At 54.3% G+C, this 26010-nt stretch overlaps 1 protein-coding gene across 1 annotated transcript in view; it reads right to left on the reverse strand.

The window, feature by feature from the left end:
* The window catches only part of PAPPA2 (pappalysin 2), a 94554-nt gene extending 73551 nt beyond the window's left edge, over positions 1-21003 (reverse strand). Inside the window, exons 1-2 of the mRNA XM_074831690.1 lie at positions 20511-21003; positions 14324-15386 (exon numbers count right to left, since the gene is read on the reverse strand). Coding sequence (XP_074687791.1) covers positions 14324-15386; positions 20511-21003 — 1556 coding nt within the window. The remainder of the gene's footprint in view (positions 1-14323; positions 15387-20510) is intronic.
* Positions 21004-26010: the final 5007 nt, after the last annotated feature.

Consider the following 26010-nt stretch of genomic DNA (forward strand, 5'->3'; position numbering starts at 1 on the left):
GTTGTCCTCTCTCTGACAGACCTTAAATCCACCTACAAACTTCAGCAGACTTTCAGGTATAAAAGTCTCCATGTTATTACTTTCACACTCCTACCCCATCTTTCAAACAACATAATGGAAATGTTTAAACACAGGGACTGGTGTAGATGTGATCACCTGAAGGTCAGTGAAGGACATGCAATGCCCTCTCTAAGTAAACTCTGAACACACTGCCAAGGTTGACAAATTTTTAACCAGCTGCCTGCACCGACAGATTTCAGACTCTGCTGGCATGAATGCAGGCAAGAGCATGCTGCACTTGCTGGCCATTCTCTTGGGAAGCAACAATTGGGCTTCAAGGACTCATCTTTGCCTCTGGCATCACACCAGGGCACCTGACTTTAAGAAACCCACGTTAATTCCTCCAACCAGCCTTCTCAGAGACGTCTTGCTTTTCTGCCATGTGCTGGTTTCCTCTCTGGATCTTGTTATAGCTCTGTTGGTAGCTTATGTGCAGGGTGAGGGAGCAGGGACCGGTTTCAAGGCTCGTTGCACATGGCACACTGCTACTCATGTTTTGGGGACTGAACCAAGGATGGTCCTCCCCCACTTGTGTTGAATACATGAGAATAAGCCTCAGGAGAGGTTTACCCCCAGCTGTGCTCTCACATCATGGTGGGCACCCTCAGGACACCCATGCCAATGGGTGCACACCCCTTTGCAGATCTTCTGACCTCCCCTTCTAACGCTGTCTTCAGATAGAGCCTCCTCTTGTGGCTTCTTGCTGGAGGCTTTGCCAAATTTGAGGCTTCCCTTGGAGGATGCTAAAGCATCTGCCTCATCAGGCCCTAGCCCCTGGGATTTCTGACTAGCACTGCAGGAGCGGGGAGTTCCCTCCACTACTCCTCTGAAGGGACAGGGATGTTCAGTGGCTCTTTGTTCAGCCAGATTAATCATATGTGTATCAGATGCTTGGATCATTGAAAAACACTCGTTTCATGATATTTGCATCCTCAGGACAAGGCTGGCTTACTGCCTCACCCAGCTACTAGCTGCCATGCATATGATGGGCACCACAGCCTGTCTGAGGGCCTCTTGGGATGGCTCTGCTGGGAATCCCAGCACATCTCCATGTGCCTGTGTAGGTTTCCTGGCTATAACAGAGGTACCACCAGTCCTAGCACATCTTAGGACAAGGTAAGATTTTTGAGAACCACTCATTTAAACCCAAGCACCAGCATTTTATCCAAGTTGCATTTCAGTTTCAAAAAAAATTCCAGTGGTTGTGGCTGATAGACCTATATCCTCTCCTGAGCTCCTGGAGGAGTTGATCCTGCACCTGCAGAAAGCACCAAGACCAGCCACCAACAACCACAAAAGGTCAAGTGGTCCTGGTGCCTGACATAGAGGGCATTACATTTTGATTCCAGGAGAAAGTCCCACAACACTTGCTCTAGGGATAGATGTCTACACTCTCCCCAGGGACAGGAACCCACATGTTCCCCTTCTCCAGCCTCAAATTAAATTCCCTTAAGAAGGGGGGAACCAATTCACCACATTGCCTCCTCCATGCCCATCACAAATACCATCCAACATCCCACGTTGCTGAAGGGGAAGGGGCATCTTTTCACAGTGGCCCCATGGAGGAGGCATCTAGACATTGCCCTATAGAACAGACATCATCCCCCAGCAAGAAATGGCTCAGACAGGTGACAGGGCAGCAGGAAGAGTAGTGCTGGGTCAGGATCAGGCACACACAGTGGAGAAATCCAGGACTGCAGAAGGGAGCAGAGGGCTGTGGTGAAGCTGATTGAAGGAGGCATGAAGGGAGAGAAACAAGGGAAGCATGGCCTCTGGCTCAGCAGGGACTACCTGACCTCTCCTCCAAGGGGGCACGGCAGCTTTCAGCTGACGCCGGCAGCCAGCCTGCATCCTGAGAATTGTCGCTGTCTGGCAGAGATGGTAAGCAGCAAGCCCTAATCGGAAAGGACAGCTGGATTGCAAAGCTCCCTCCTGTGCTTCTCTGCCGAGCCAAGACATGGGAGCCAGAGCTGGGATCCCTTTCGCCTGTGCTGCTGTTCCTCCATCCTTGGTGCTCCCCTGAAAACTGGAGGCTACTCTCAGAGGGGACAACAGCCACACTGATGGGTCCCAGCCCTTTAGGTCACCTCCTGATGTGGACCTGCCAGATCTGTAACCCTCCATCACCAGTGCTCAGCAAGGACACGCAGAGCCTCTCTGCTCTGCAGTATGTTTTAGGACTGGCACAACTCTCACCTCCCATGCACAGAAAGAGCCACCAGCAACGTTGTGGTGGGGACATCTACTCTTCCCATACTTTCTCCTCCACACTGTCAAGCCCCTGATCACCAGCTTTCCATCTCTTGAGCTGCTCCTCACTCAGAGGCAATCTGCATGGATCCCCTGCAGTCCCACCACATTCATACCCCTGCAGCCTGCTTTAGGGTACACCACAACATCAGCAGTCCCAAAAGGCTTCCTTCCCAGGGCAGAGAGGCAAGGACCTCATCTCTGCAAGATCATCTTCCTAACAGCTTTCCTCATACAACCTCAGAGGTGTAACACCTTTGTATAATTCAACATGAAAAAACCTGTGCCACAAAGAACAGACCCACAAATTCAGCATTTCTTACAGCACTAAAGCAACATTTGGTTCTGCCAAACAACCAAAGCCTGTACTCACTTGAAAGTTAATACAAAACAAGCCAAATGTTTCCCAAAAAGCTCCCGCAGGAGGCTGGCTTTGAGCTTGTTAGCACTACTGATTCACCCCATGAACCTTCCTTTTTACCCCCCCTCAGGGAGGACAAATCCATGCAAGTACCATAAACTTCCTGGCTTATGTGACAATTCTTGTGTTGCTTAAGCATAATGGGCCATCAGCTTTCCCCTGGGATAAATTTGTCCTGGTAATCTGCATTTTAGTGCTCTACATCTTGGGGGAGTTGATAGCATTTGGGGTTTATTTTAATGGGAGTCGGTAGCCATGATCAATTGTAAAAGCTCTATTTCCGCGGAAATGGGTATTTAATAGATTTTTAAAAATGGTGGTTATTGACCCAATGGGGCTTAATGGCTTGAAAAACATCTGATTGTAGTATGTAAGAGTAAATGCATATGATTTTCAAATGCATACTGGAATAGGTAGTAAAAACCCTTTTAAATTGCAAGGACCTGGTCAATAGGGAGTTTCCATTTGCTTGTTTGGCCTTTCTATTTCTATCAGAGTGAATCATGGCCATCTCTTCCTCGGAGAGGCTTACCATCTCCTCACGGGTGACATCATCTTAAAACATGCGACCCATCTGAGACCCATCAAGGTACGGGGATGTCTTTCATTAGACCAGGCAGTGACACAGAGTCAGGATTTCAGAGCAGCTGGGCTCCCAGCTGCTCTAATGGTGGGAACAAAGGACACATGGACCATCTTTCATCCTCCATGGACCATGTACCCTCATTGTTCCCAGGGAGAGCACTTTGGGAGCTGAAAAGCCACATGTGCCTCAGATGCCTGGGTTTAAACTCAACCTACAGGCTCCCAGCTGATGATTCTTCAGTGAAATTCCCAGGCAGAAATCTTGGTTTATCTGGGGTTAACACATACTGAAAACATCAATAGAAGTGAACTCCAAAGGAATGTACTAATTACTAAGAAGTAATCCTGGAAGCAATGAACAGACTAAACCCTGGTATTTATTTCATGGTGTCTGTGAGCACTGACTGAAGCTCCCCCCATCTCTCCCCCCAGCTAAGGCATGTATTTAGGGTTATCACCCCCACCAACCCTTCAAGGTCTATAAAAGCTCAACACAGGCTGCAGTTACACCTCACATTTGCCCACCACAGGGGCAGCTCTCCTCTCCTGCCTTTTTCATGAGCCTGCAGGAACACAGATGCCCAAGATTTTTATCTGTTTGAAACCCGCCTGTGGGTTCAGCCATTGCAAAGAGGAGATCCCAACCCATAGATGTGCAGGACAGCAAGGCTGAGTACGTCACCTCTGTAGAATAAGCCAGACGAAGCCAAGGACCTGAAAACTCCCAAATTTCAAAAGGGACATCTGTCCTCCTGCTCCCTCTTACCTTCCCCTTCAAAAAAAACCAATGAAGCAGGAATTGGAGAGGTCAGAGCCACAGCCAGTTGCTTCTCCTCATCAGTGGAGTAAGCAAAGGAGACAAATATTGCAGGTCACCTCCTGCTTCCACCCTGGTGTCTCCCACTGCCATCCCCAAGTAGGTCCATAACACAGTGTCCCACCTGCTTGCAGCAACACTCACCTTCACCCCCTGAACCCCAGGAGCATGCAAGGAAGGAGAAATTCTGCTGGCCAAGTGCAGACTCTGGGTGCAAACCCCAAAGCTTGTGCATGCCTGGGTGATAGGACTCTGCTGGGTTGGGCTTTCCACCCACACCCAGCACTGATCCCTCACTCTTGGTGGGCATGAAGGAGGCTCAGACCATCACGGTGGCCTCTGAATACACTTGTCATTCTCCCAGAGCACATGCCTGGCCATCTGTGAGAGCAGCGTACCTAGCAAGTCAGGAAGCTACTGCACATCTATGGGGGCTGTAAGAAGGAGGGGGGAGCTGTCATCATGAGACATCATCACTGAAAACAGGGAAAAAACAGCAGCTGGGGGAAGTTAGTAGAAAGAATTCAAAAGAAACAGAGTTAAAGATCTGGTTTTGAACCCTTTAGGGGAAGGAAAGGAGCCCTGCCAGGGAGAAAAGCGGGGAATCAGCAGCCTGGGGAGGGAGGGGAGCCCAGCATTGGCCTGGGTGGCCGGGCTCCAAAGCCCAGCACAGGCAGCATCCCAGCTACAGCGCACACCAACACGCTTTGGAGACTCGCTATCCATCACGCAGGGTGAGTGCTCGCCTTTGTTTGACCATGTTGATGCTGGCTGGCAAGACGCTGCTGTTATACACAACATGTGTGAGAGGGCGAGTGAGAAGTGCTTGGGAAATGGAGAAATACGTTTGCAGGCCCTTGCGGTTTTGCAAGGCAGAACTCAACAGTGGCAAGTTATTTTAGAGCAGGTTCCAAGCTAAACAAAGCCAGGTATGGTTTACTTTCTGCCTGGATTGTTTGTTTCAAAGCAAAATAAAAAACATCCCAGGTCAGGACCAAGTTTTACAGCACTTTTTGCCTGTCAAAGATTGCAGATAAGCACTGTCCCACCTAAACCACAAGAGAGCTACAAATCAGCTTTCTCTTACTTTTTGCCTGCAGCAAAAATACGAAGCAACACTGCAGGTTTAGGGAGGTCTTAAGGTCTCTGCAAAAAAGTCAGTGTCCCCAGGAGCCTGAATTTCACTGCCAATTTTTATAGTGCAGTTCACAATCTGCTGAGGGAAGGCAGAGCAGATAACATCGGTGGGTGCAACACTTGTGGTCTCCCCCAGCACTACACAGGCTTCACGTAGCTGAGCAGAGCCTCAGAGCCAAGAGGATCAGCAGAGCACTCCAAACAAAGGGGAACTGCACAAATAAGAGCATTATTTTTTGCTTTGCATTTAGCCAGGATGGAGCAGCTTCTTCACATTTCATTAAGTGCCTCTCTTCCCCATCCATGGACTAGAAGGCAGGAGGCCAGAGCCCCAGCATCAGTGGCAGCACCTCATTGCTGCACAACTTGGAGGCAAGATGTCTAAGGCTTCTGTGCCTCGGTTTCCCCAGCTGAAGAGCTGTGATTTCCCTTGTCCACGACACAGGCAGGTATCTGCAAACATCTTAGAAGACATGATCTCTGCTGTGCAGGCTTTTCAAAGAAGCTTAGAGCAGTTAGGCACCCACATCCCACTGCTGTTCAATGGAAAGCAAGCGTCCAGCTTTTCACCACATGCCTCCTTCTTTCCCACCCATCTCCCACAGCATCCTCCTCTGTAAGACAGATCCCAGAGGGCTGATGGGACATAGGGAGAGCTGTGGTCTGGATGAGCATGGTGAAGATGGCACATGTGCCAGCAAGGGTGTGCCACACTACTGTCTGAAGGCTGTCTCCAGCCAAAGAGCTGGGACCGGTGCACATCACCACCAGAACCAGGTCTCATGAGACAGCTCTGTGCTAGGACCAGTCAAGGCTGGAAAAAAGTATGGGCTAATGCATAGCAGGAGGCAGCTCAGTCCCCTCCTCAAAGAAGGCATGGTTGGTGCAGAGGGGCCAGACCACAAGCTTTGGCATGGTTTCTGCATGGATGGGGCAGGCAGAGCCCCTGGCTTGAGATTATCTCCAAAAACTGCTCTGGTGACCACCAGGTGATAAGCAAAAGTCAGTCTCTCTTCTTCATCCAGACTCCCTGACTAGTAGGGCAGCAGAAAAGGAAATGCAGACACTGAAAGACTGGGGAAGGATTTTTTTTATGATGCTCAGATGAGCCCACAGCAGACTGAAATGCACATGCCCATCCATCATTATGGCCCTGCAGCAGAAGTCAATGAAAGGGTGGCAGAAGACCAGAGTACCACCCTTCCAGTCTCTGGTCTGCCTCATCTGTTCAGACTGAAAGCTCCTGGGCACTGCCAGAAGAACCACCCTTTAACAGGGCTGACAACAGTGGACAAATTTGCTGAGCAGGGATGATGCTCCCAGGGGCATTAAGCTAAAAGCTCCTCGTTCCTCTGCAAGGGGAACCACACATCCCTGTGGTCAATAAACCCCCCTCAGGCACTCTTCACCATGATGGTAACATCTCATCTTGCTAAAAGATCCAAAACTTTGCTACATTCACTCTAAACTTCTCACCAAAGGGCAAAAACTTGCAGCCTTGATATTGGTCAGGAAAGGGATCGAAACAGAGAAAAAGAGGAAAATAAATATATACAAGCCAAACATTTCCCCCCTGCTTTTTATATTTAAAAAAAAAAGAAAAAAAGAAAAAAGGGAAAAACCAAGTCCCAAGTCTCCAACTTATTTTTAGGTCCAGGCAATTGGGTGTCCCAGCCGGAACACGGTGCATGCAAGCCAGCATTCTAAAAATGCCTTCCTCACAGATATAAAAAGGATGCAAGATAATTTATTGGGGAAGTTTTGTAATGTAACGATCATACGTTAACCACAAACAAAAAAAAATAATCAGAGGCTGCCTCTGGTCCCTAGCACAGCCCTTGGCAGGCAACAGTCACAAAGGCTCAGCATTGTCACCCTCTCCGAAGTTTCCTAGTAAAGTCCTCTGCCTTGTGCTGTCTTGGTGGGTTTGGGTTCCACTGGACCCATTTCCTCTTGCCCCATCACCCTCTGCAAAGGGGCAATTTGATTTCCTAAATAACAGTGGCAGCTGGGCCAAGGAAAACTAAAAGCAGTATGTTCGCTTAACGACTCCAATGGCCACGGCTCAGCCTGCCAACCCAAACGTGGATTAAATCATCCCAGAGACCCTGTCAATGCCAAGCTGACAGTGTCCCTCCTCATCGCCCTGCCGTTTCAGTTCCTGGGGTCTCACTAGCCTGGCCAGGGTCTCGGCTGGCATCCTCCACCCATGGGCAAGGGTACGGTCAGATGAGGAGGAACCCTGGGGAGGGCTGAACATCAGGACAAAGAGTGACCCCCTCCAGCCGTCGGACACACGCTGTTTCTTCACAATTGTCATCCTGATACAATCAGCCCCCCTCAAATGAGCCCCCGAGACACTGGTGTTTGCTAGAACAATAGCTCACATCTGGGACAGCTGTTTTCCCCGAAAGCACCCAGGCTGCCTACAGCCTCTGGGCAGAGGTCCTCTCTCGCTCACACACAGATCGTGTTCTCCCTCTCCCACAGAGATGCGGCCGCTCCAGGGGGGACCTGGCAGGTTCCTGAAGGAACATGCAGCCTGGCAGCTCCATGCTCACAGGAAGGCTTGCAGGAGTAAGTGAGACTTGTCCTCCAGCAGAGGCTTATTGGAAATTAACCCCTGAGCCTTCTACCTTGGAAAGAAAAGGAGTGCATTACCATAGATTTTATTTCCTACTTCTAGCACCCCAAAATGCACAGAAGAAGATTTGGGCACATCAGCAGTATGCTGCAGCTTGCTATACAGAGTAAGCTGCTTTGACTAGTGCCAAAGCCAGGTGCTGGGAACCAGCCCTTGGACCTGGACACCTCTACACCCCTGTGCTCCTCTTCCAGCCCTGCTCCTCTGATCCCTGCAATAACACAACAGAGCTCTGGTCCCACCAAAAGCCACTGTGATATGGAGTCTCTGCTCTTGACCAGTGTCCCCAGGACCTTGCACAGTCCCTTGGATGGCTGCACCTTGGTGCTACCTCCCCCTGGAGGTGAGAGTGAGAGAAGTGACTCCCACAGTCCAACTGGCCTGATGGAGGGGCTGAGTCAGACCCTGGTCTTGCCTGGTCATGCCTTAGAGAGTGTGGCTCCATGCTGAAGCCCCCATCACCACCTCCTCTGCAACTCCTCATGGGCCTCTCATAATCTGAGGTTACAGCCCACAACTACCCTTTCCTTTTACCTATCAGCCCACGCTGGAAAAGTTATAATCTCCCTCTCTCAAATCTTTGTGAGAACAAAACCCCCAAAGATGCCTTTGGGGTGCCCAACTTGTAGCTTCATTTATGATAAAGTTTTGGAGATACAAACGACACAAGGACAGACAAGTGCATAACATGGAAGGAAAGGAGCAGCCTTCACGACGAACAAGAAAGAATAAATAGGAAAACTAAGCAAACAAAATCTATCTTGCAGGGACAGCAAAGGCCAGAGGCCAAGGTGTACAGTTCCCCAGGGGCATAAATGTAAACACACTGCAGAGCCCACCGAGTCACACTGACCAAGCCCACAGTGCAGGCATTATCTCATCACCCCAAGTCCTCCCTCTTAGGAGCAAAATCCCACTGTCAGGCTTACCTTTGGCACAACACACTAGACACTTACTAAGGGGTAATAACATGCCAAATACTCTCCAATGTACTTTGATAAGGTCAAAAGAAAATTTGGGGTCTTCACCCACAAGGCAGGGCTCTGTGTGAGCTGAATCACCCAGAAGCACGTTCACCTGGATATAGCCTCCGAACGCCATCGTGAGCAAGCAGCTTGGTAGACATCCTGCCTGCTTGATATAATGGGCTCTACCAAGGACAATACCTTCTATCGTTGCCAAGTTTTGCAATCAGTAATCAATGGGAAAGCTCAGAAAGAGCGGGCTTTCCTACGAGGAAAGAATAAGGCTTTTTTATGAGCTCAAATCCAACCACTCTCATGAAACTTTAAAACATCCACCAAGAAACCATTAGGCTCCAGGAAAAAGCCGTTTATTACTGCATCTCCCCAGTCCCTGCAGGTCTACTAGAGAGAGAAGCAACAAGCACAGAAGTCAGTGAACCCATCACTGTCATCTTTGCTGTCCCCAAAGCACCCATCTCACCACCACACTTACAAGCTCCGAGACTCAAGTCCAGCACTTGAGGCTTAGTCCTTTGGGAACACCAGGCCGATATTGGGGTACAGGCCAGTACATCTGTAGCCCAGTAGGTTACCAAGAGGTGCCAGAGGGAGCTAAAAAGCAGCCAGAACTCATGTCCTGAGCAGGGCTACTTCCTAACCACCCTTTCCTCATGGGAGCATCATAAGAAAATAGTCTCTTACACTCCACAGGCAACAAGTTCAATAGTTTGCAGATAACACACCCTCTCCATCCATCCCTCAAGGGACTGACCACCACAAGCAACAAATGAAGGCATCTGCACCTACATCTCCAAATGAATCTATGCTCTGCAACCATTTTGGTGACCTCAGATTGTTCCTAAGACTTGTAATTTTGAAATAACATTACACATGCCTGCTCTCTTTCACTGTGAGAAAGATCTGCTAAGGTTTCCTGTAACAAGAGTAAATAGAGAGGAAGTGAGCAGCTAATTTGAATGTTGTTTTACCATCTGGTTGGGATTAAGGTCTAGGCAGGGCAACTATTGCCCCAAAATGCCATCCTTGCCTCAGCTGCTCTCAGTTTTACACCTTTTATGCTATCAGTCCAACCACATTCAGCTGAATATCTCTTGACAATGGGCTGCTCAGGTGTGGAAGAATAGCTCCGAGTGATTCGTTCATCCTCAGGGGTCCACGCAAGGCATTCAGTGAGGTTAATATGGATCAGCTTTTGAAGACACTGCTTAAACAGCAGGGGACTCCCAAGTAGACTTAACCCAATTAAGCATCCTTCCCTTAAGACAGGAGGCCAGCTAAGCTTGCATTAAAGCCCATCAAGTGTCCTGTTAATCAGGTACCCTTTAGTATCACAGCTGTGGTCATCCCAGTGGAAGCTACCAAGAGGCTGGACACCTCATCATTTTTCACCTCCTTTTGTCACTTCACTTATTTCTGCCTTTACTTTGGGTGGTGAGATGAAAGGCCCAGCAGCTCTGCCCTTATCCACTTTGCTCTCCAGACTCCCCTCCAGTTTTTCTTTTCACATTAACTGTGTCACACACCAGACTCTCATTGACTAACTGCCGGAGGGGGACCCTCGCTGAGTGTTAATTGCTATTAATGAGCTGTTGCTGCTTTCCTTCCAAGAACACCAATTACAACAGCACTCAGGCACTGCAAGAAGATGCATGTCTGCAGCAAATCAAGGCAAATTCTCCTCCAGACCCTGGCATTGCACTGCCAGCAACTCCTGGAAAACACTTTAAATCAGGTTGAGACTGGGTAAAGGATGACAGCAGGCAACTCTCCTGTCCCCTCTTCTTCATATGGTGAGTCAGGATGAATGTCCCTGACTTGCTTCCTATGGCTCCTGGTGTGGTGCCTTGCAGGGATGTCTGTGCTCAGCTGTTGACCTGAGCTCTTGCTCAAGCCTCCCTCCAGCCACAAGCACACATTCCCACTGATGGGTTTCACATGTGAGTGGTGGCCCAGCTGGCTCAGGGCAGCGAGATTTGTCTTGTCCCACACACTACTTGAGAAGGTGCAGGAAGGACTTGGCAAGTTGGCTTGATAGCTGGCATTATGCACAGCAACACTGTCATCATGTCAGCATCATCCCCTGTCCCAGAGCTGGGGGAAGCTCCTACCTCAGCTACGGTGTGGTCCATCCCCACCAGAGCTTTATAATCCTTCTTTCCAAACTTCATTTCCCTCTCCTGCTAAGCATGGACAAGAGTATATTTTAGCACCAATTGTAGCTCAGGAAGTATACTGAGAAGTCCACCAGCTAAGAAGCACTAGAGCACTGTGCTTAAGGCTTCTCCCTCTGATTTGCCTTTCTCAAAGCTCCAGCCCAAGGAAAGGAGATTTTAAATGACGGATGTACTAAGGTGGTAAAAGCTTTTGCATGAGTGCTTAAGGTCATGCAAGTCAAGGCAAGGTATCAAGACCCTTCACTGAAACAGACTGAATCTGTCTACAATGCTAGTAAGAAATTGTCCAGTGTCTCACTCTGACTTTCTCATTTGGGTTATTTTTGGCTGTACTGAGAAACATTCACATCCAAACCACTCTTTGTGAGAGCCTTGAAATGAAATACAGCAGAGCTGACTTACTTCACGAAAAAAAATTCCAAGATTTTTGTCTTGCCACCTTGGTCTGAAAGGAGATTTAGAGAGCACCACCTGCAGTGGGGTTTCTCTCTCCCGCTGCTCCCCCAAAGCCGCAGCTCCCTCCTGGGATCTGGCATGTGGTTCTCCAGCAGGTATGAAAAAGCACAGGCGTCTCAGCGGAGCAGCAGCCAGCTCTCCTCCAATTACAGACCGAAAGCTGTTGTTCACATTGAAGCACCTGGCTCCTATTGTGCTGCCTTTCCTCAGTTTGTTAAATTTTATTTCGTGTTATTTCTCCCGTTTTGGCTTCCACCCTAAAAATCCTTCTGTAAGTTCCCCAGCTGCCCTGCTCCTCATAAATGTTCATTTAAGTATAATACCTTACGAGTAAGCTCAGAGGTACTTGGTCAGCAGGAGCTCTGCCTGAACAAAACCCCTTGGGCTAAGATCACCTGCTCATGTATCTTGGGATTCATCTACCAACTTTGGGGGAACAACACCAACCTGGCCATGCCCTTGGGCGAGCTCAAGCTCTTCTTGTTTTTTCCCAAACCCACACTACTGATTTCCCAGTGATTTTCCCACAAATGTATATATTGTTCCCCAGAAGCCAGGGTACCCTCAGCAGGAATGAGCCCAGAGAGGGTGGGTGTCCACCAGTGTCTCTGAAGAAGCCAGCCAAAGGAGCTCAGAAGAGCTCAGCAGCAGCAGGATTCAACTCATGCCCCCACATTTCCCAAATGCCGGGCACACCGGATTCGTTTTTCAGAGCTTAGTCTACAGACAATCAATCTTGTCTTCTGCACAGGCCAATGAGGTCTGCAGAAAGAAAATTGCAAAAGATTTGTTATTTCCCTAGTGTTCCCATTTTCCCATTCCTTTCCCACAGAAGCAAGGTTTTTGTTTTGTTTTGTTTTGTTTTCTTTCCCAACTTTCAGGGGAAAATCCTGACAAATGGAAGCCCTGATTCATACCAGCAAAAATTTGGCCTTTTTTAATTTAAGGTGGAGCCCTTCTTGTCTGAGGATGAAAACATTTCTCTAACTGCACACAGAAGGCAAGGACCGAGCCTTTGCCCTGATGAAGCAAAGGCCGAGTGGCATTGGATGCTCATGGCCACCGTGAGCGGAGAGTCACTGTGCAGGCAGGAGAGCCATTCATCTCCCCCACACTCAGGAAAGCACACTGCCCGGGCTCGCTCACAGGGATGGGAAACAAGGAGACAGACAGGCACAGGGTGGTGATGGTGGCTGTCACCAAAGAGGCTTCCAGGGGTGGGGAAACATCTTCTTGGGGGGATGCTCGAACAGAGGCAGGGTGTGTGGCTCCATGGCCAGAGAGGTGCATTGGAAGAAAGGCTCCCCATCCTCCTCCTGTGCCTTCTCGGATGACTGAAGGACATGTGAGAAAGGCTCAGAAAGTGAGGAAGGGAAGCATTTGTCCTCTCCCATCACCACTATCTGAGCAGAGACACCTGCTTCCCTCCTCCCTCCATGTCCCACCTGTGAAGCAGCAGAGTGAAGAAGCTGGCTTGGGAAAAAGGGATTTATGGCCACAGCCTACCTGCTCCTACAGCCCAGGAAAAAAAAGTAAAGGAGAAAGAAGACAATCAAAGGAGAAACATGTCCCTAAAACCCTCCCTTGCACCTTTTCTTCCCAGATGCTGCCATTCACACCGCACCGCTCCAGTGGGCACCTCTGCCTGTTGCCAGGAGCTGGCAGCAGGGAATGAGCAATTTTCTCTGACATCGAGACAGAAACGGCTTTAAAAAAAAAAAGGAAAAGACGTGACTTTTTTTCCCCCTTCCCTGTCTCCAGCCAGAAAGCACATTTGGCAGAGCCCTGAGTGCTGGAATCCATCAGCGGGGCTGCCGCCACCTCAGAGGCTCCAGGGAGGAGGGCAGGTGTGTGCATGCCACTGACCACACCGAGGACACTGTTCCCACCAGCCCAGGGTCCCCCATCATGCAGGAGGATCCCCCTCTTCATCCCACCCCAGCAACTGCCTCCAAAATGCTCTGGGCAGAGCAAGGGTCCCCTAAGGCCACACGCTGATGCTCCACAGAGCAACATGGGTTTTGCAAGGCATTTTGCACCTGTGGCATGTGGTAAAGGCACGTGTCCTCCTCCAGCACCGAGCAGCCACCCCATGCCTTTGCTTGAAGAGAGGGATTTTCTCCCCAACCACTGTTTGGCTTTGAGGTTCAGGGTTTGATCAGCCCCTGCCCATGCCTCAGCCAAGGGCATCTCCCCGCTGGCATTGCTCCCCAGGATGAGATTCAGCGAGGCTCATGCACACCAACCCACACCTTACCAAATCCTGGCACTCACACCTAGCAGTATCGCCTCTTTCTCCCCACCCCAGCACTCAGGCAAAGGCATTTTGAATACAAATTAAGAAATCGGGCTTTTAGACACGTCCAGGGAAGGTGGGGAAGGGGCAGTAATCCCCCCAGCTGCATCCCATGCGAGGGGGTCAAGGGAAGCAGCACCCTTTGCACGAGGCAGCTCTGCCCACCCCAGGGATGCCCATGGTCACACTGGTGTGCCACCAGAGACCAGCAGCTCTGCACTGGGATCCCCCTGGGGAGGAGATCCCCATCACCCCCTGCTCATTTTGGGGGGGAAAAACACTTAACAGCAGGGCATTGCAGAGGGTAAGGACTCAGTGCCATCCTGCACCGTGGGATTTACTTGCTCTCAATGGCACAGCACACCCATCCCACGGGAAAACACCACACCGCCTTCCCACACTGGGAAGTGGCAGGTCAGAAGCAACATCCAGACACAGAGGGGGTGTCAGGAAGCCCATCCCTCAACATGTCCCCCCTCCATAAGCCCCGCACTTACCGCTGGGGCGAATCAGGGTCAAAGCAGGTCCTGGTCACGTCGGTGGCCCGTGGGTCACAGCAGTCACCATCGTCGAAGTCGTCCAACATGTTGTTGCACTCCATGTGGCAGATGCCATCGCGGCGCTTCCAGGAGAAGCAGCGGCCGGGCCGGCGGCAGTCCCCACCATCGTAGCCGGTCAGGGGATGCTCACACTCGGGGTCGCAGCGCTCGTTGCCCACCTTGCTGGGCTCGCAACCCAGGAGGATGGCGCGGCGGCGCAGGGAGGAGTTGCGTACCTCCAGCAAGCTGAGCTGCCAGGAGATGTTGTAAGGTCGGAAAGCTTCGCTCAGTGCCCAGTGTTGCCGCCAAACCTGCTCCCGGCTGACGGTCGGCCGCTCGCCATCGTCCTCTGCCAGGTTCACCACCCGGTACCGCACAACCTTCCCACTCCGCAGAGGCCAGTGCTGGTTGTAGTGGGAGACCAGCTCCACGTTATCACAGGCAGTCTGCCCGCAGGCAGGGGGGCCCAGCGGCCGCAGGACAGGGGACGGCGGAGATGGCAGCACCCACTGCCGGGGGAAGGCACCCTCCCGAAAAGGCACCCAGCGCTCCTCTGGGGTGGCAAAGCCAGCGGCCAGAGCTAGCCCTGCTGCCCCGCCAGCCGGCCCCTCTAGGAAGGGACGCTGGAGATAGGGCTGGGACAGAGCACTGCGCCACAAGGCCAGCCCAGCCAGGTGTCCCCGGAAAGCGTGCGTGGACCCCCAGGCATCCCCCCCCAGCAGCAGAGTGCGGCAGGAGGCCATGAAGGCGCTGTGCAGGGGTCCCCCCTGCCCGCCAGTGCGGCCCACCCGTGCCCCGTCCACGTAGAGGGCCATCCACCGCCCATCGTAGCTGGCGGCCAGGTGGGTCCATGCCTCGGGGCGGTAGCGGTGGTAGGAGGTCACCTCGGTGGCGGTGGCCGCCCGGTCCGTGCGGAGGGAGAAGAAGAAGCGGGCATCCTTCTTGCCTCCAAGCTGCAGGGCACGGATGCCCAGCGCCCAGCCCTTATCGCTGGCTGTGTGCGAGCAGTTGTCAAAGACACCTGCAGAGGGGATGGGGACGGGGATGGAGAGAGAGGAGAGCTGGTGAGGACCAAAGAGCATCGCCGCTCCTTCCCAGAGCATGAGCCAGGTCCTTGGCAGCGGGACAGCTCTTGGCAGGGCTGTGAGGAGGCTCCCACTGCCACGGGTAAATGAAAGTGGCCAGAAGCTGGGCAATGAGTGCTGCACCAGGGGGGACAGCCCAGCTCCCATCCAAAATCATCTGGGTGAGTAGGTGGGGTAGCCAGGAGGGACAAGCAGAGCTGGAGAGGCAGAATGGAGCAGGGAGGAAGAGCATGGACAGGAGGAGAGGCCGAAGAGCAAGGTGTTTCTGAGCTGCTCTCCGTAGGAGCACTCCTGCAGGATGGGATTAGAGGATAAGCTTTTTATCTGCAGGCCAAAGCTTTTAAGAATTAGAGCACAGCAACCCGAAGCAAAACAGCCTCCTCCAGGGACTGCTTCCCCAACAGCTTCCAGGCAGATTTACAGCTCTCCTTTATGCTCCAGTTTTCCTCCCAGTCATGCATCCAGTGCATGCAGGCGAGGGTCAGAGAAGGATGCGCTGCCTCCAGGTGCACTCCTCAGCCCCCAAGGTCTCCCAAGCATAAATCCATCCCCAGGAATAGGTCTGGGCTCAGCCTCTCCCTGTGCACCCAAGCATGTTGCACACCTGTGTTTTAGGCTGGGCAAGAACTAGAGCTTTGCCGACTCCTCGAAACTCAGGCTGCTGTGTGCCCAGGGTTGAGAACCAGAGGCTTTCAGGCACTGAATGTCCTTAGGAATCAATGTCTGGCAAGGACAAATGAACCACTGCTTGAAATAAATGCTTCTGGGTTCCTAAATCACCACAGCCAGGATGCTCACGCAGGTCATCGGCTGGGGCAAGCAAGCTCAAAGGCACACTTTGAGCCCTATCAGTGGCATCTTCTGGGAGATCCCTGCTCTCCCATTCACTACCCCAGCAAATGGCTTCCAGACGCAACGGTGCCCTGATGCTGCCGAAACCTGCTGCTGTGCCCTGAGGCCCTTTTTATATTCATGCTGTGGTATTTCTTATGCTCCAGCCTGCTTTTCCCTGCTGCATGGGTTCTCCTGCTGCTCCCTGTGCCACTCCCATTGCATGCACTGACTGCTCATCTCCGTGGGGTCAGGGCATCACAGGCCAAAACAAGGCACTCCCACCCTGTTCCGCTGCCTCACCTGTCCTTGGGGATGCTCAGCATGACACTCTGAGGAAACTGTAGCTGCTGCTGGGATTGCAGAGGGAGGCAGAGGTGTAAAGGAGCAGGAGCTCCAGGAGGAGCAGGACTTCCTGGCTTTCATCCAGGGGATGTGACTGCAGCCAGGTTACCATGACCCCACCTCTCCCCCACCAGCCCCCATAAATGTGGCCAACAAAGGTCACGTCAAGCCCTGCTGCAGCCCAGGAAGCAGCACCCCTCCCTCCATCCATCCCTTTCACAGACAGAGAGACGGGTGGTGGCCTCTTGGCCATCCCATGGTCGTAACCACCCCAGGCACGGATCCCTGCCACCGCTCACTACAAAGGCAGCCACGCACAAAGCCTCTGTGGGCGGATGGGTTTTGGCCGACTCTTGTTTTCTGGTGGATTGTGAAAGGGAAGCAGAAAGAGCAGCGGAAGCTGAGATGGGGAGAAGCCAAAAAGCAGGAGACAGGCAACGGAGCCTTGCAGACGTGAGAAGGCAAATCTGGAGAGTACTTTTGGGCTGGGTGTGACTGAAAGGTACTTAGACCTGCACGCTCGAAAGCCATCTTCTTATATCTGGTTGTCACTGGGGTCAAGCAAACAGTGCTTGGTACCTCCTCTCTTAGGAAAACTCACGCATTTCACCTTGAAATGATTTAGAGTGCCCCAGATTTAATTAAACACTATGGAAAAAACGGGGCAAATTGCATCAGGGGTGGAACATGCCTGATGCACCCCAGAAGTGGGGTGAGTGTGAGCTAGCATCCTCGCAAACTCATGGAGACAAGCCAAGCCTGGAAGTGCCTGACAAGTTCAAAACTGGCCAGAAGAACCTTAAGTGACCCTAAAACTCTCTGGAGTTCTAGGTCTGGAGACTTCATCAAAGAGATGCAAGTAAGGCTCTACAAGTCGGCTCTACCACAGAGGCTGGAAAGCCACTATAGCAGCAGCTGGTGCTTCCTAGACATGGCAGGGGATGTCACCTCCGGTGCAGTAGCAGCCACGGAGTGTGCAGGCCAAGCAGCACATCCCACGGCCAGGAGCTACTGCAGAATGGTGAAACAGAGCCACCCAGCACCAGGTCCTGACATGTCCCAGGAGCCTCCACAAGAAATCACCAGGGGACCAGTTTCAAGACCCTGGAATTTGCCAAGGAACTTGGTATTTTGTCCCAGGGCAAGGCACCAAGAAGGGAAAGATCTGTTTGCAGAGGAGGTGCAAGGTGATCTCTTCAGCACCTGTAAGTGCCTCTGATCCATCAGGTGGGAAAGGGAAGGTCTAACCTGGTTTGTGATTGTCATCAGTGCTTAGGGTGATAGCTTCAGGGTTTAAGAAAAGAGTTGTCGGGTACAGTGCAAAAAAAAGAAGGGAAAGGTGTCTGATGGAGAAAAAGCTTCCAAAGAGATGATGTGCACCAGCTTGTAAGGACCACACTCAAAGCAACACCTTCTCCTGCTGGGTCCAGGAGCTTTGCAGCACAAGGAATAGTTCAGCCACACTTTAAGACTCAGATACCAGGGGGAAATTAGCTGCTAAAGCTCTGGAGGGTCTGTCACAGGCCAGGAGCCCCTAGCTGTGTTATGAGAGTAGCTGGCCGCAGATGGTGGTCACTCCTTGGGGCGTGCAGTGGTGAGCAGCTCAGGGACCCAAGGAGGACACCTGGGCTTAGGCACAGCAGAAGTTTGGGACTGCCTCTGGTGAGGGATCTTCTGACCAAACAAAACCATCTTTGATCTGAGTAAGAACAAACCTCAGTCTGGCACAAAGGGAAGTCCCCTTGGAATTTACCAGGAGCAGAGCAGGCATGGATGGAGGGGAGACAAAAAACACGGAAAAAGAAATGGCATCCCATGAAAGGACTCTCATCTGCTGCCCCAAATGAGAAGGACGTGGAAGAGGGACCACTCTCCTTCCCTGGTGGTGTCCATAGCAGGTCACTGGGGTTATACCCCAGCAGAAATCCCCCCATGCATGAGGGGCTTAGAGGGATGAGCAGCCCCATCCAGGGTGGCCCTAAGGCAAAACATGACATCTGCAGGAACAAAGCCCCAACTCTTGAGCCTTCAATCCAGGCAGCAGTCACACCAGCCAACAGGACAGCTTGCTTTGCCCAGACAGAGCTGCTCAGCCTGGCCTCATTTCCCAGGCAATGACGCCAGGAGATGTTCAGCTCTGCCCTGGTTTCCTCCCACCTTCCCTCACACAAGGACACCTGGAGCATCTCCAGCTCCTCCACAGCTCTGGACCACCTCATGGCTCGGTCCCCCCTCTACCAACACAGCAGGAGTAGCAGATCAGAGGCAAACTCGGCACCTGCCAAAGGGCTGGCAGCTGCCTGCATCACCTGCTCCCACGAAACACCAGCGGTGCTGGCCTGTCCCCCTTTGCCACCCGCACCCTGGCCCCGCCGTCCTGGCTGCAGGGAGACGGTGGGAAGTGGACAGTGACTCAGACAGCCGGAGGTGCCTGGGGCTGACTCAAACCCTGGAGCAGGGAGGCCAGGGGATATTACCCGAGTGAGTGCCAGCACTCACGGGCGGTGCTTTCAGAGCTAGCAACCGTCCCGCCCTCTGCAAGGAAATTAAAAAGAAAGAAAAAAAAAAAAAAAAAAGAAGAAAAAAACCCACTCGCTGGCTAGCTGGGAAAAGTAAAACCCAACACCTGCAGGCCAGACCTCCGGATGCAAACAGCTGTGCTGCCGATGTGATGGCTGGGAAGTGGGCTCCCTGCATCCCGAGCCGCTGCCTGCCGGCGGGGAGGCAGCAAGAACCCCAGTGGGAAGGCGAAGAGCGAGGTGAACGCTAGGTAGTTTCCTTGTACACGGCTGCTTTTCCCCTCTGCCCCCCAGCCTCCAGCCTGTCTCTCCTGCCTCTTTCACAGCAAAGATGCAGCTATCGCCCCTACGAGCCGGGGAGATAAATTAATGAAAGGACCAAGCGATGAGCAAAGCAGAGGGAGGTTCAGTGGAGCAAGTGGAGGGAGAGCTGGGACAGAGGGTTTCCCCAGCCGCACAGAAACACAGCGGCCCTCTCTGTGGGGACCCCAGACAACCCCTGGGAGCGGTACATCTTGGCACTGCCCCCCGTTGCCAGCCCTGCCCGGCATCACTGCGCTGCCCTGCGGTGCTTGTACCCTGCCACAAACACCCCCCCCCGCCCCGGCCCGGCGGCACGAAGCCCCGCCGCAGGAGGTGACACTGCCCCGCTCCGTGCCCGTGTGCCAGCCCTCCCTGTCCCCTCGGGCTTCCCATCACCTGCCTGTTTCTTGGCTTGGTGGGGTGAAGGGGTGATTCCCGATAGGAGAAGCAGCGGGGGGGCACCCGATGGCACTCTGCAGAGCCCTGGGGGCCGGGAGCCCGGGGCGGGGAGCAGGTGGGGGGGGGGGGGGGGGGGGGGGGGGGGCGGCCGGGGACGGGGCCGTGCGTGCGGCGCGGCTGCCACCGTGCGGTCGCCCGCCCCGGGGACCCGCCGGCAGCCCGGGCAGGGCGGGCGGGGAGCGGGGAGCGGGGACCCGCGGCCGCTTAGCCCGGAGGGGAGCCCCGGAAAGCCCCCGCCGTGCCCGCGGCCCCGGGGAAGGAGGAGTGGGGGGGTAAGGGGGGGGGGAGTCGAGCTGAGCGTGTCCCCCAGGGGGACCTTCCAGCTCCCGGCGGGAGGAGAGGGAGAAACTAGATAGAAGCCGGGGGGGGCGGGCTGGAAGGACGGGGCGGGGGGGCAAGAGAGGGGAGGGGATGTTTTAGGGTTTGGTCTCAAGGGAAGGCGGAGTATTTCACTCCTGGGGTGCAGAGGACACGGGTGGGGGCGCGGGGTGTCACCTGCCACAGCGGAGAAGGCAGGTGAGCCCCCCTCGGAGGTTTGGGGGGGGGTGGGGGGGGTCGAGTCCCCATCCCTCCCTGCCTGCCCGCCGGCGGGCCGGGGTTTACCTGCGATGATGGCCGGGTTGCTCTGTCCGCCCTCCGCCTTCACCCACACCTCCAGGGTGAACTCCTCCCGCGGGATGTCGGGCAGCGCCTCCGGCCGCGCCGCCAGCTGCTCCCGGCCGCCGGAGAAGTACAGGGCGGGCAGTCGCCGCTCCCGGGGGGGGCTCGGCACCTGCGGCTCCCGGCCCCGCAGCCCTTCCCGCCGGACCTGGCCGTCCGCCTCGCCCCCCGGCTCCTCTCCGCCTCCCCCGGCTCCCCGCGGTCTCCGACCCCGCGGCCGCCCGGAGCCCGGCGGGGCTGCAGCGCCGAGCACCCGGTGCGCGCCGGGACCCGGCGGGTACAGCCCGTAGGGGTGATGCGGGGGGAAGACTCGGCGGCTGGGTGCCTCCATCCCGCAGCCGGAGACCGGCGGGGGGTCGGGGGGCCGGGGGTCCCCGCGGGCCAGACTGAGCGCCGTCAGCAGCAGCGCGGCCAGGGGGGCCCCGCCGCGCAGCATCCTCCTTGGGGACGAAGTGGCGGGGGCGGGGGGGACGGGGGGACGGGACACGGGGGACAGGAGAGGGGGGACACGGCCCCCGGGGAGGGGGGCGCTCAGGGGGGCGGCGGGCGGCAGCGCCGGGGCATCCTCCCCCGGCCCCCGCCGCAGCCGCTGCCCCCAACTTTTCCCCGGCACCGCTCTCCTCCCCTCTGCTCCTGCGGGGAGGAGGAGGAGGAGGAGGAGGAGGAGGAAGAGGAGGAGGAGGAGAAGGAAGGCGAGAGCACCGCGGCGGGGACCCCCCTTCTGCCTGCAGCCGGGGCTCCCGGGGCACGGCGGCCCCCGCGCGGCTCTCTGCGCCGGGTGGGAGCCCGGCTCTGCCTGCGGGAGCGGGGGCTGCGTTAGACGCCCTTATCTAGAAAGCCCCGAGGCGCCCCGCTCCCCCCCCCCCACCCCAAGGAGGGGTGTGGAGGGGGGGGCTGCCTTATTTAAAGATGATTATGTCCAATCTAATAAACCCCGAGCGGAGCATCGCCCTCCCTTCCCTCCGCCCTCCCGGGCGCTGCCCAGGATGCTGGCGGGGAGGGGATGCGGAGGGGACCCAACGCGCTCTGGGTCCCCTCCGCATCCCCTCGCCCCCCCCAGGACTTTGGGGCAGTACCAGTAGCACCTGCCCTGTCCTTGCCGTTATCAGCAGTCGCAGCCCGGGCTGCTCTCGGCTTGGCCCAGCAGCCTTCCCCACAGTCCCGCTCGCTGCCTCTCTCATTCTCCTGCTTGGCAGTCCGGCACTTGGTTTCTTTTCCTTTCCTTTTTTTAATTTTTTTTTTTTTTTGTATTTTTCTCTTGTTTTCTTTCTAAGTTGAAACGTGCCCGTGTTTTCTCCTGTTGTAGCTTGGGGTGTGATATCTGCCTGCCCACCTCACCTCTGTCCTCCATCTCCATCACATAAGGGGGAGGAAAGGAAGGTAAAAGGAGGGGAGACCCCCCCCCTCAGCCCTCCCCCAGCAAGGGGAGAGGTGGTCTTGGACTCAGTGTGTACAGAGAGACTCAGGGTCACCCCTCAGCCAGAGATTTTCCTGCTTTTTCTCTCTTTTTTTTTTTCTCCTTCCCCGAACAACAATCCCATCTGTTTGACACGTGCGGAAAGGTGGGCTGGAGGTGCCTTATCTGGGCAAGGGGGAAAGACCCACGTCCAAAAGCCAGAAAAACCCCCATAGCTGCACCAAGAGAGTGGGCAGTGGTGGGAGACGCATCTCACCCACCACCCTGTCAGAGGGTACAGCCCCGGCACTGCCAGGGGAGAGCTGCTCAAAGCATACGGGTGAGAAAAAAAGCCCCCAAAGTTTCCTCTTGGTTTCCAAGACGCCATCACACCAGCACGCGGCGCGGGAGACTAGGAAAACTTCAGCAAGGAGAGGGTTTTTTTTTCCTTTTCATTATTATTATTTTATATATATATTTTTTTTTTCACTCCCAAACACTATCTGTGGCGGTCAGTCTGAAGCAGGGTTGCCAGCGAAAGCTGGGAGGCCCCTTCCAGGGTACAAGCTTTCAAACGAGCAAGGCAGGAGGGAAGGGATTTAAGAACAAACAGCAGGAGCTGGCTGCATGGGGTTGGGATTGGGTTTTTTTTTGTCTTCTCAAGGTGGGAGCATGATGGAAGGAGGTGGGGGGGAGCTGGTGCTTTAGTGGGGGGAGATAGATACTAAAAAATAGTGCTGGGAAAACTTGAGGGTTAGGAGGGGTGAGCACAGTGGAAGGAGGAAGGTAGGTGTAAGCACGTGGAGAGGTAAGGGCATGGCAAGGCTGGGCTGGAGGTGTGTGGAGAGGAAGGGAGGACATGCAGAGGGCAAACAAGGCCAGGCAGAGCAGGGATGGCTCATGCTCAAGCAGCTCCCAAGGACCTTTGGGGCGTGAACCGCATTCAAGCACAACACGAACACCCATCGCTCACAGGGAGGTGGTGAGAAGAGGTCTGCAGCTCTCCCGCCTGCACTGAATGCACCAGTGCCATCCTCCGGCGGTGGGGGTATGGACACAACCCAGCTCGGCGCTTGGCGCTGGTGAGGTGGCCCAGCAAGAGTGTTGTCCTGGGGCCAACGCCAGCAAGCATTGCTTATAGTGCGTATTCATTCAGGAATGAACCAAGCTCCTGATAGCCCTGTCTACCAAGGCCTGATAAGATCCCACGGGACAGCTTATTTTGAATGGTAGTGACCTTATTAAGCGGTTATTAATCATCTTGCCACGCAACACCCTGCCCTACCCGGTCATTAGACTGGCTACTCCAAAGAAGCAAGACCACGAGACCCTCAGCAGCGTGTGCTGCCATCCAAGAGGTTCGGCGGCGCTGCCTCCTCGGGGACAGCGTGGCTGGGATGAATCCAGCATCAGAGCAATAAAATCCTCCAAAAATGCACCCAAGCAAGGCCTCTATATATAGGCTCTGGCCTGGGCTAAGCTACTTGCTTGACAAAACGACACCCGCAAACAAATAGCTCCGCTGTCTGTTGGGTTTGTAGGCAGCAGGAACTGCAAAGGAGGAGTGAAAGCCCACCAAGGAGCGTCCTTTTTGGAGGGGAGGTGGGTGAGAGCAGAGGAAGGCTCCCTGTCACGCCAAGCCCCCAGCTCCTCCTGCCCTGCCTGCCTGAGCCCGAGCCTGGCTGAATTTGGGGCACCATCGGAGCAGGCAGCCGAGGGCATGACTCGTTACCCGGCGCTGGCTCCAGCGTGTTCTCCAGCCACACGCAGGCAGGTTCCCCTCACCACTGCTGCCAAGGTGAGGCCTGGAGGAGGCTGGGGAGGAAGGGGAGCGCAGGACTGTGGGGCCACCTCAGTGAGTGGGTCAGCATCTGGGGAGCAGAAACACCAGGATGCTGTTCCCATCCCAGCACCACCGCAGACTACAAAGTAAAACCCTGTTGTCTGTGTGGTTTTTCTTTGTTTTCCCAAAAAAGGGGCAATTAGCTTGACCAATGTGATGATTTTACTGCATGTAAAGCAAAGACTGGCCCTGGGGATAAGGCAAAGGACTTGAAGATGGCAGAGTGGTGACAATGCACCCTCAGCATATGTTTTCTGTCTCTCAGGGAAGCAGGGCGGGCACCTGTTAGAGGTCTCAGCTCAAGCTGCCTTCACCGAGGAATGCAATGGTCCTGCATCTTCCAGGGATCCCCGCATGCAGCATCTGGATGGAGATGGTCATCCCAGGCAGGGGCCAGCCGCAGTTCAAATCTGCTGATGCTCAGGAGTAAGAGAAAGGATGCTGGATGGGAGGCAGGAGGAGGACAAAGAGGTGGCAGAGGGTAGGTTTGACTGGATATTCCTTGTCCCTTCCCCACATGTTGTCCTTCCTGGCATGTCCCTGCTCTTTGGACTCTCTGGGCTGCAGATCTCTGCAGGCAGGGTTATTTGGGGCAGGGACTGAATCAGGCAGGCTGCAGGTGCTGGGCAGGAGCTGGGGACCCACGTTGAGCCCCCAGCCAGGAGCCTCTGGAAGGATGCAGTGGGAAGGGGGGAGCCCCATCAAAGTCAGATGCTGAGCCAGGGCTGTGGGGTCACCCCAACACAGGAGTGCAGTTCCCAGCGCAGGCTCAGCCCACAGCGGGGGAAGGTGGAGAGGAGCATTTTAGCTGGAGCAGAGGCCGAGCTGTGCTTTTCCCCACGCCTGTCAAAAGCCATCAACAAAAGCCTTCCTCTCCCTGCACTCCTCCTCGGGAAACCACCAGTGATCTCAACATGGGAATAAAGGCTCCGGGAGAATCCAGCTTTTTTGTTCATGGCCAGGCAGCCAAATCCCGCAAGCCCGAGACAGCAAGCCTCAGCAATCAAAGCCACGAGCGACAGCCGACCCCGCTCAGGGCACAGCCCCAGCCCTCCCTCCTCTCCTTCCCGAGTTTGCCTGCTTTTCCCAAGCAGATTAGAAGCCTGTTCAAACACGCAGGACCCCCGGAGGTCAGAGATGCTGGCCCCCCGCACCAGAGGTTTGCTTGGGAACTCACTGAGTTTCCTGCTTCTGGTAGGTCTGGAGATAAGCCCTGGTGTGCGGCCACCACCGGTGCCAGTGCCGGCAGGAGTCCACAGTCTCACACTGAAAATCCAGCAGTGAAAACTCCAGAGCCCCGTCTCTTGTGTGTTTGTGCCTTGCAGTTGGGCACATCTTGTAAGGGACGAGACAACCAGGGAGCCCTCCCACAGGCTCTCTCGCCTGGATTCTCCAAGGTCTGACAGGAAGGCTGGGCTCCCCTCATCCCTCAACACCTAGTAGGGTTTCCCCATGCCATTCAGTCCCATGACTTTGGTGACAACAGTTTCTCCAACCCCCTGTGCTGAATTTGGCTATACTCCCCTCAAGATTTCAGTGAGCCATGTACACAACCTCAACTCCTTTAGCAACGGAGCCAAGGAATGAACTTTAAATAACAGCGAAGAACATCCAGCCAAGGATATGTCTGCTCCATCATCCTCACACCACACATCTGCCTCCTCACCTTTGCTCTGAGCCATGCAGCCTGCAGACAGCGGGTGGAACCCCCATGGCAGCAGGGATGGTAGGAGCCCATGGAGGAAGGCAACTAGCCAGGCACTCATCGGGGCATCAACTAAGGCCCTTTGAAGCTGGTTTGGTGTATCACCATCAGGTGCAGATATTTTGGAGCAGCCTTGGATGTCACACTGGAGCCCCGAGCTGCAGCAGAACTGTAGTCTGAAGGGCTCTTGCAAGCCTCCAGTAAAAACCATTTACTTCCAGTTGGGAAGTGAGGATGATGCAGATGCTCAGCAGCATGCTCACATCTCTACATAGGAAAGACATTCCCTACACAATAGCTTCCAGGGGTCTTTCTGCACCCTGGAGTTTTGCACTTCATGGAGAACTTGCAGGTGCTAAATTAAGACCATCTAGAGAACAGAGTGTGACCTTTGCCAGATGGGGGGTCTCAGATATTGAAAATTATTCCATCTGCTCACAAAAGGCAGGGACTTATCTGCCTTTACGTAATGTAGCTCTTCCAGCAGCCACAGAGGAAA

The sequence above is a fragment of the Strix aluco genome, chromosome 8 (genome assembly GCF_031877795.1).
Source record: "Strix aluco isolate bStrAlu1 chromosome 8, bStrAlu1.hap1, whole genome shotgun sequence".
In the NCBI taxonomy this organism is placed as follows: domain Eukaryota; kingdom Metazoa; phylum Chordata; class Aves; order Strigiformes; family Strigidae; genus Strix; species Strix aluco.